The sequence below is a fragment of the Synchiropus splendidus genome, chromosome 8 (assembly GCF_027744825.2).
Source record: "Synchiropus splendidus isolate RoL2022-P1 chromosome 8, RoL_Sspl_1.0, whole genome shotgun sequence".
Classification (NCBI taxonomy): Eukaryota; Metazoa; Chordata; class Actinopteri; order Syngnathiformes; family Callionymidae; genus Synchiropus; species Synchiropus splendidus.
In genome coordinates, this window is record NC_071341.1 from 18340695 (window position 1) to 18350136 (window position 9442).

A 9442-nucleotide genomic window follows, 5' to 3' on the forward strand; every position below is an offset into this window, starting at 1 on the left:
TCATGAGACAGCCAGCACCTTCTCAGAACCTCTTACCTCCTCTCTAGAACCTCCTCTGAAGAGTCAGGGGTGGAAACGATCCTTCTCAGGAAAGTGGGTGAAAAAAATGTGAACGAAACACCACAAATCCTGCTGACTTTGCGTATTATAAATACACCACACTACTCAGCTAGTTGTGTAAGATGCTCGTGTTGCTACTTGTTACATGAAAAAAAAACAAATCTGGGTGTCGCTTCCTGTTTGGAGCTCAACATTTTCACTTCCCTCACCTATAAAGATGAGAAAAAATAAGAATCTCATCGTCAATATGGACTCGCTCGTCCTTCTCCTCCGTAAGCTACTTTACAGATTCCGTCATGTGATTTCACTGTTTTTGTTTAAACATGTTATTTCTTCTTTTTCAGTCATCCCCGCACTTCACCTGGTACATGCAGGTCAGAATGCATTAGAACAGAAGCTGCTGTTACAGGCATTTTGAGCCAAGAAAAGCCTTAACGTGTTTAAATGGTCACTTTTTTTATGCTTGATGTTGTGTGCAGCTCATTCTCAGGTCTCAGTCCAACCCACTGTGGAGTTTGTGTCCGGACAGTCCAGGATCTTCTCCGGTGAGAACCTTAAACTCCGTTGCCAAGTTCTGGACGACTACAACTCCGCCTGGACTATCCAGTGGTTCCGGGACCTGCAGCTGTTGCCTCGGGGAGGGGATGTTCTGTATCTCAGGAGAGTGTCGGTGGAAGCGAACGGGAAATACTCCTGTCGAGGAGTGAGAGGCACGGACCAGGGTAACATTTACACCAAGAGCAGTCCACCTGTGGATGTCCAAGTCGACGGTAAGATTCAGTCTTTGTCTGAGGCTTGTTCAAACCAAAATTCTGCTGAGCACAGCTGTTTCCCACTTGCCACAGGGGTTCGATTATTCTGGTGTGCAGTCTTTCCAGCCTAACCCTGAGAGTGTTTATGTCAAATTCCTGTCCCATCCGTCACTCGAACTCTGACCTTGACTACAAAAGGTCATGCCCTTTGGTGCATCACAAGACACCCTGTCCCTGGTCGACTGGGATTTAACCTCGCTCAATTTGACGACACTCTAGATGAATCAATCCTATTGGTCAGCTTCAAACATGTGACCATCCCACTTCTGACACCATTTGTTACAGAGAGCGAAGCTTATAAGACCCGTGCCGGGAAAAATAGGGCGTCAGTTTCACTTTTGTGATTCGCCTTTAGGTGGGTGGGCAATTCTACACAACCCCCAGAATCGAAGTCTGGTGGGAACAACGCTGGAGCTGAGCTGTGACCTGCGAAACAATCCCAAGGTTCGGGAGGTGATCCTGTACAAAAACGGTGTGGAAGTCATGAGAAATGGCCAACTGAACCAACGCTTCTACCTGAGCAACGTGACGCTGGCGGACACCGGGCGCTACTCCTGCAGGGCATCATGGGACATACAGAGGCAGACGTACTCCGTCATCTCAACTCCAACCTACGTGGAAATCTTAGGTGGGTGGACACGTTTTTGCTTGGAGGCGTGTGACTCCATTATTCTGTTTTTCTGCTCATACACCTCAGAGATTCTGACCAAGCCGGTGCTGGTGATGGTCACAGATGATCCAAAAATTCCAGCGACTAAGATGAGGCTAGAGTGTCACGTCCAGTACAACGCTCCGGAGCCCGCCCCTGCAGCCCATTACTACTTCTACCAGCAGGACACCCAGGTGGCGCCCGCCTCCTCCCTCAACCGCGTCCTGCTCAGCCGTCAGCCTGGCTTGTACACCTGCAAGGTACGGGTGCCTCAGTTGGGTCTTCTGAGATTGAGTGAGGCCAGAAGGTTTCGATAAGGAATCAAAGTCTGCTATGACTGGCTGCTGTTCAAGGTCAGAGCCGGTCATCGGTCCCTTTAAGGAAGCGAGGTCTCCGTAACTAATGCTTCAGACTTCAACCCTCTAACCTCTCGGGAAACAGAATTTTGGTTCTCACCCATTACATTTTTGGAGCCAGATTTTCCAGGGTCCACGTCCGCACCTGCAAAATGAAGACCTTTATTCTGCTGCTTCAAACAGGAACAAAAATGGGAAGAATTCAAGATGTCTGAATTAAATAAACCGAAAGTGAAAAATCTGTATCTTTTATCTGAATTATTTGCTTCTGATTTCTATTGTAATGTCCAAGTGTTCAATGTAGCCATTAGCCCAATAAATATACCCAGATAACTCAACTTTGGCCTGTGTTTTCGTCTTAGTTCCTGGGAACTAAACCTCAATAGATGGATGGAGTGTTTACACATGTATTTATTCAGTAAACAAAATGATACATACGAGATGAGAACAACATTCGATTGCATGCAGATCTGCTTCTACGCTCAGCTGCGTGTAATGTACAGGACAAAAGTTCTTGAGAAGTTGCCGGCTCTGCAGCGGCCCCTAGCCCCTGATTGAGGATAACTTCCGACGTGGCCTGTTCTAGGGCGAGTAAAGCAGGAAGCCGGAGAAGACGCTGTCATCCTCGCTGCTGGCGTACACTCCATTCCAGTCTCTGAAGGTCTCCATCCACACCTGATCCCCGGCGGCCAGTCGCAGCACCACCAGAGTGGAGGCCTGGTCGATGTCTTGCCCGTACAGAGAGTCCCGCGTCCTCACGCGCCTGGACCCGTTGACCACCAGAGTGGCACGGAGAGGCTGGTTCCGCACCGTGATGTGGAAGGAGAAGACGTAAACCCCCGGATAGACGCAAGTGAAGCTGTTGGACGTGATGTTGAAGTGGTTCTCTTCGTTGTAGAAGATCTTGTCGAAGCGGATCGGGAACCCCGAAGGCGGGAAAGATCTTCGGGGGGAGATGCCTACACTGAAGGCTGAGCGTTTCTGTGGGACCCCGGCTCCCTTCGCACCCTTGAACCCCCTGAACCCGCGCTCACCTCTCACTCCGGGGTAACCCCTGTCACCCTTTGGCCCAGGCAGCCCTCTTACGCCTTGAGGTCCCTGCAGCCCTCTCACCCCTTGCTCTCCTTGTGGTCCAGGAAGCCCTGGATCCCCTCGGACACCAACAGGGCCTGAGGCGCCATGCTTTCCATTAACTCCAGGGATCCCCATTGCGCCTGGGATGCCAGGCGGACCGGTGTCCCCACGATCACCCTTCGGTCCCCTCTCCCCAAATGTGCCACACTCCCCTTTATCCCCTTTGTCTCCTTTAGCCCCCTGCAGAATAGCAGCTCCAGGAGGCCCCACTGGCCCCTCTTTGCCTGGTTCTCCTTTCTCCCCAGCTGTCCCATTCTGACCGGGCTCACCCTTCTGCCCAGCGTCTCCTTTGGAACCTTTGAACCCTATTTCACCTTTCTCCCCTTTCAGGCCGATCTCACCTGGAGGCACAAAAACACCGCGTCAAAAGAGAAACAGCTTGTGGATGGACATGAGAACCTTTCCGACCTTTCAGTCCTGGTTTTCCTGGAACTCCAGGTGTTCCTGCAGAACCATAGTTGCCTCTGTCGCCTTTATCCCCTGAAAGATGAGGTTTCAATGACACTCTTTAAATGACCTGTAACAGTTGCAGTACAGCAGACCTGGGAAAAGTGCGGCCCCGTTGCTTGTATTTACGTGGCCCTTTTGACGTCAGACTATAACTGATAGGTTGTAATTTCACCACTTCAACAGTAAATATAGCATAAACATAGCATCTTGTTTGAAGACTATAATTTTCTTCTTTTTATTGGCCATTTTTCTGTGTTTTTCTTGTTCCTCCAAATACATTGAAGAAATATTGAAAATACATTTTGATTTTTTTTGGTTTTATCATAACGTCTGGTCCATAGTTATGTTGATTTAATATTCATTAAAGTTCACATGAAATGAAATATTTCAATAGGTTTCATGGCATATTTACACTTCTTAATATCTTTACTTACATTCAATCTTTTTTTTTGGTTAATTTCATCCTTGTTACTTACGTATATATTTTGGATGTTTTTCCGCCATGTTTTGTAGTCACCACTCTCTTTCTTTTGATGATGGCCCCTCACAACAGCTACAGTTTCTCATGTGGCCCTTTAGGAAATGCAATTGCCCACCTCTGCAGTTCAGTTTTGCTGAAGCTGTTCCAGATGGATTATTAACGCTGGTATTTATTTGCCAGGTTCAACAAGCAGAATTTGCTGTGTCAATTAATACGCGGAAGTTTTTCAATAGAAGCATGTCGTAATCCACGGCAGATGTTTCCTTGTTCTGCTTTTTTTTTATTCAAGATCCTTGTGTTTAGAATGTGACCTATGTCAAGCAAACATTTTTGGTAGAAAGTCCTCTTGTTCTCTTTAGTTGCGAATTTAACTTTCCTACTTTATTGAACACATCAGTGTCCTCAAGTGCATCTCTGCTGTGTTGACATGCTGCTAAAATCCTATTCTCTGCCTGGTTCTCTTGCTCGCTCACCTGGCCCCTGCTAGTTTATCGCTACGTGTAAATGTCATAAAGTCAGTTCATGGATGATGTTGACAAGCAAAAGGATGTTTATTGTTGTTCAAAGTGATCAGTTTTACTCTGTGGTCTTGTGCTGAATCTAGCAGATGGAAGCGGATCACATGACCTGTGTGGTGCCATTTCACTGTGGTGCTAGTACGTACACTCCTCAATAAGGATTTAAACAGGACACCAGCATCAGTCAAACTCCTGGAGACAACCACTTCTCTCCTTTTTATTTTCAATGTATTAAAACAAAGTGCGGCCTGGGGCCATATGTGGCCCGATGCCTGTATTTTCTTGGCCCTGTTGACTAAACAGACTAAAACTATAACTGATATCTTGTAATTTTCTGCTTTTTTTTGTTCGTTCTTTATTAGTCACCACCACCACTTCAGCAGTAAATACAGCATGTTCTTGTTTTAAGACTAAAATTTCCTTCTTTTCATTGGCCATTTTTGCGTGTTTTTCTGATTCCTCCAAATACATTGATGGAATATTGAAAATATATTTTGAAATAAATTGCTTGGACGTCTGGTCCATTGTTGATTTTTATTCAAATAAAGTTGATAGGAAATGAAATATTTCAATAGGTTTCATGACATATTTACACTTCTTAACATCCTTACTTAGGTTTAATCTTTTTAACTTCATTTTGTCCTTGTTACTTACGTAAATATTTTGGATATATTTTCATCATTGTCTTCTTGTAGCCATCACTGTCTTTCTCTTGATGATGGCCCCTCACAACAGTTACAGTTTCTAATGTGGTTAGCTGAAGTCAGAAAGGCAGAAATGTCAATGTGCTTTATTGAACCAACACTGGCAGTAATGTGAGTCTGCACTCCTGGGGTGACCAGAAGCCCTGTTTGTGCTGGACATGCCCAGTTTCTGAGGGTGAAAAATGCATCTGGAGTGATTCCAAAACTGTCTGGGATTTGGTCTCCCTAGTCTTGAGTTTGAGTTAGTTTCCCCTCTGTTTTTAACATTACATTTTTTAATGTCACATTAGAGAGACTGCAGTTTATATAAAGACGGCTTCACGCGGTCGCCCTGTTTCTGGATGTATTCCAGGATGGTAGTGTCCTGCTTTTTGCAAACTCAGACCGGATCACTACCTTAATGGCAGCTGGGCTTAACCAAGACTCTGTGTGTGATTTCAATCTGACTCACCTCTGTCTCCTTTCAGCCCCATCGGGCCGCTCATACCTGGGGGCCCAGGCAACCCAGCCGCTCCTGTCAGGCCTCTCTCCCCAGGCGGCCCTTAAACAAAACATACTTATGCAGTTAGCTGTCTTCAATCCACTGGTTTCTGAAGACGTCTTTTTGTACCATCCAGGCCCCTGTCTCCCTTGGGACCCCGCGGGCCCGTCTCAGGTGGGCAGCATTCACAGAAGTTAAAATAGCACTCGCTGTAATCCAGGGTGTAGTTCTCCGGCCCCACACCTGGCGGCTCAGTGTGACCCTGGTAGTGTTGCTGGCTCCTCTCTGTGGTGGGCGCAGGTTGGGGCTCGGCAGGGTGTAGACCGAACCCCACTTTGCTCTTCGCCACGGTGGGGGTGACCGGGTGCTGAGCGGTGACCTGAGGGACGGGTTTCTTGGTGAAGAGATACTTGGGCTTGGCTGTGGTCTTGGCGTCAGCGCAGGACACCACTGTGAGAGCCACCACTACTACAGGCAGAAGGTTGGACTGACAGGAGAGAGTTCGCATGGTTCACTGGGTTCTGAGGACGGACAAAAACAGAAACTCACCAGTGAGATACAGTCCAGCACAATACGAGCACGGCTCGCTATCATACTCGCAACGCCGGGCTCTTTTTTCTAGAAAAGTAGAGGTTTATTTATACTTAAACTTCTGCTGCATACAGTCATAGAATGCTAACAGCTTAGATTCTACAGAGAAGGACTTTGGTCTTTGGAACCCCATTTTGATTTTAATAATGCAAAATAAATAATCCCATGTATCTACGGAGTCCTGGAAGTGTGTTTATTTTTTTGCTTGTGACATGCATGACTTTCTTTTTTGTCTCGAGATAACTGTTATCTTGAGATAATGTTTTGGGATCATTTGAATCTCAAGATAATTTTTATCTTGTCATTACCGGATTTTGTGAATAAATCTCTATATACAGTCAGTTGTGGGAGGAGAAGCGCCATGGACCGACAGCGGTTCATCACCTTTTTTATTCATTTAGGTATGACTGACACGGAGAGTCTATAGATCTTAGTCACATATGGTATTATTTTGAGCAGAAGGCACTTGATCAGATGCTTAAAAGCGCACAGACTTATTTTATATTCTGACTTGCTGACAGTGGTGAAGTTGACAAACAGTTACGAAGCCAAGGGAGACACAGTGGCTACAAAACGCTTTGCCACAGAGGCAGTTATGCATGAGATGACATTTACGATTGAACCTTGACACAAAAATGATCTCAAGGTAAAAGTTATGTTGAGATAACTGTTATCTCGGGGAAAAAAATTAAACTCATGCATGTCACATCCAGGGCTCTGTATGTATCTCATTGAAACAGGATAACTGTGGTTTTATCTTATTTAATTTTAATTTGTTAGTTAATTTAGTCACGTTGTGTGACAATATCTGCCCACTTTATTAATGATGAAGTGGTGCATCATGTCTTCAACTCAGTTTGAGTGGAGACTGAAAGTGAGTTCATGCCGTTAGGAAAACTTCTCTGAAAATGATCACTTTTGCAGACGACTCATGAATCTTAACTCTCTCGATATGCCACGCTCACGATCCATAAAAGAAAAGCTACAATTGGAAAGCGCACAGACACGGGAGAGAGTTAGGATTTGGATTTCTTGGAGCAAGATCTAAGTCTTTCTTTATTTGAAAGATGGAATCGGAATATATTTGTGGTCACGTGACCAAAGCATTATTGGAGCATCCTTTAGACTGAATACAAGTGGATGTAACTATAAGAGCAGAAGCCTCATGTAGAACCAGACACTGGCTTGTAGCGCAAAGAAAAAAGAAGGAAATAATGACACTGATATATTCACTTCCTGCTTTATCATGAATGGTCAGTTTGAAGTAACCATTGAGGTGTAGAATTTAAAATGACTCACCCAGTAATGCATAGGTGGTATGGTCATTTATCATCTGGCGCAGGGCTGGAAGGTAGCTCCAGGTCTGTCTGAGATCTTTTCCAACTTTGGCCAACGTTACGTTCACAAACCCCTCCAATGAGGACTTCTGGAATCAGAGGGGGAGGTCTGAAATCCAACTACTGCAGTCGGCTGGAGCCGACCCAAGGAGAACCACCGCGCCGTGGCCTGTTCTCTGTACCCCTCTTGTCTCGGAGGGTGCTTTTGTGACATGGGATACAGCACCGGCGAGGAGCACTCTCTGGCTGCGAGCTAGCTGAGGAGCAAAGGCCGCGGGGCAATGGGTCACCCGATATGGGAGGCATTCCTCCGACATTCAACCGGCAACCCTGCTGCAGTACCAGAGTGATACAGCAGCTCGTGTTATGAAAAATCGCCTATGAAGTGCGCGGCTGGAGCTCTGCATTGTGGTCCCCTGGTGCGCATCCAAACCAAAGGTCCGATAATCTCTTCACTCAACGGTTCTGAACCTGAGCTGTTTGTCAAAAGCACCAGCTTATCGCCTTTGGATCAGTGCAAGTTGCAGTGCTCGTGTGATCACCGTGTCCGACTTTCACCACGCGAACCCAGCACCGCTGGCGGGGGGGGGGAACATTCGCTGACTATGATTCATAGTGTGCGGCGGAACAAGGGGCCATTCTTTGAGGTGTAACAGGAGAGTCATCGGTGTCCAGTGGAAACTCGACTGTTTTGAGTCGTAGACATGCATGATTCGTCAACGGCCTGACCTGCTCGCGAGGATCTATGACAGGCCGTGATTGAGCAGGAAGAAGGGAAATGAAATTGGTGAAACAGGATGAGATGAAGAAACGAAAGAGTGTGTTTGCTTCCTTGGTCTTGAGGAATGTATTGCTGGGACTTACGTGCTGGACCGTGGGACCCTCGCCGAGTCCTCGTGGCTTCTTAAAAGAATCTTATCATCCAGACCAGCTCACCTGACCAGCCCCCTCACAGCTGTGGACAGCAAAGGGTTAATCTCCTCAGCGTGTGCAGTCAAGCAGAGAGCGGAGCAAAGACGTCTTGGCTGGACGCTGCCGGGGCGGATTCATTTACCTATTCATGGAGAGCAAAACTGCCTTTAGTGCAAATAGCTTATAGGTTTGTGAGGTGAGAGGGAGAAGGTGCGTGCGACATGTTTTCAGCAATGAATGGTTCAACAATTGCTCTTCCCGGAGCAGATATTGAATTTGTCACGCTGAGATCTTATCAAGCAACATCTAATCCTCCAGGAATTAGAACCTTATTACGCTGTCATGGAAGACTGGCTGTGAACCGACATGGAGACACCATGTATGGAAACAACCTCTTCTCTTACACTCAACATGGACTGCACTTTAATAGAAGTTTAAAGACCACTTTGTTTCCCGATGGTCAATGAACTGGCTTGAGTGGCAGAAGGAGGCCTGCTGGTGGAGGCGCAGCTCTGGAGTCGTGTTTCAGAGGTGAGCCACCAGAGGTCACTGTTTTCCAATGTTGTGGCGTCGCATTGCAAACAGGCCTTGATCCTTGGGGGAAACCCATGGCCCCCAGTGATCAAACACATGGCCCACAAACAAATAAGTGGTGCTTTCACAAGATAGTTCACTTGTCAACAAAAGCAATGGGAAAAGCAGTCATGAAGTATGTGGCTCAGCTGAGCTTCAGACTCCACTCCGAGGGTTGTTATATCGGCTTGCATCTCCATTGTACTCAAGTGTCCTTATGTACAGTGTCAGTACATTCAAGGATCACTTAAAGGATCCTGCCATCCCTTGATGTTTCTATTTCAATGATCCTTCCTCGACCAACGAAGATCCTTCCTTCCTTTATGTTCCCATTTCCAGGATTCTTCCTGGACTAGTTGAAGATCCTTCCTTCTTTTCCGTTGC

At 46.5% G+C, this 9442-nt stretch overlaps 2 protein-coding genes across 2 annotated transcripts; one reads left to right on the plus strand and one right to left on the minus strand.

Annotated features, from left to right (window-relative positions):
- The first annotated feature begins 217 nt into the window (after positions 1-217).
- Positions 218-2182, plus strand: LOC128763995 (low affinity immunoglobulin gamma Fc region receptor III-B-like). The gene is made up of 5 exons (XM_053873328.1): positions 218-332; positions 405-434; positions 540-830; positions 1228-1500; positions 1570-2182. Exons 1-5 carry the CDS (start codon positions 278-280, stop codon positions 1836-1838), a joined length of 918 nt encoding a protein of 305 aa, XP_053729303.1. The 5' UTR covers positions 218-277; the 3' UTR covers positions 1839-2182.
- A 277-nt stretch (positions 2183-2459) lies between these two features.
- otol1b (otolin 1b) lies at positions 2460-6153 on the minus strand. Its single transcript, XM_053872236.1, has 4 exons — positions 5775-6153; positions 5616-5705; positions 3420-3491; positions 2460-3352 (listed from the first exon to the last, which is right to left on the minus strand). The coding sequence occupies exons 1-4, from the start codon at positions 6151-6153 to the stop codon at positions 2460-2462; spliced, it is 1434 nt and encodes a 477-aa protein (XP_053728211.1).
- Between the last annotated feature and the right edge of the window lie 3289 nt (positions 6154-9442).

What these genes read in the sequence shown, in the direction of transcription:
- LOC128763995 (XM_053873328.1), top strand. Translation starts at nt 278, where the DNA reads ATGAGAAAAAATAAGAATCTCATCGTCAATATGGACTCGCTCGTCCTT. An exon ending in ACTTCACCTGGTACATGCAG is followed by an intron (nt 435 to 539) that starts GTCAGAATGCAT and finishes TGTTGTGTGCAG; the next exon opens with CTCATTCTCAGGTCTCAGTC. An exon ending in TGTGGATGTCCAAGTCGACG is followed by an intron (nt 831 to 1,227) that starts GTAAGATTCAGT and finishes ATTCGCCTTTAG; the next exon opens with GTGGGTGGGCAATTCTACAC.
- otol1b (XM_053872236.1), bottom strand. Translation starts at nt 6,153, where the DNA reads ATGCGAACTCTCTCCTGTCAGTCCAACCTTCTGCCTGTAGTAGTGGTG. An exon ending in GGGAGACAGGGGCCTGGATG is followed by an intron (nt 5,706 to 5,774) that starts GTACAAAAAGAC and finishes GTTTTGTTTAAG; the next exon opens with GGCCGCCTGGGGAGAGAGGC. An exon ending in GGGGCTGAAAGGAGACAGAG is followed by an intron (nt 3,492 to 5,615) that starts GTGAGTCAGATT and finishes CTCATCTTTCAG; the next exon opens with GGGATAAAGGCGACAGAGGC.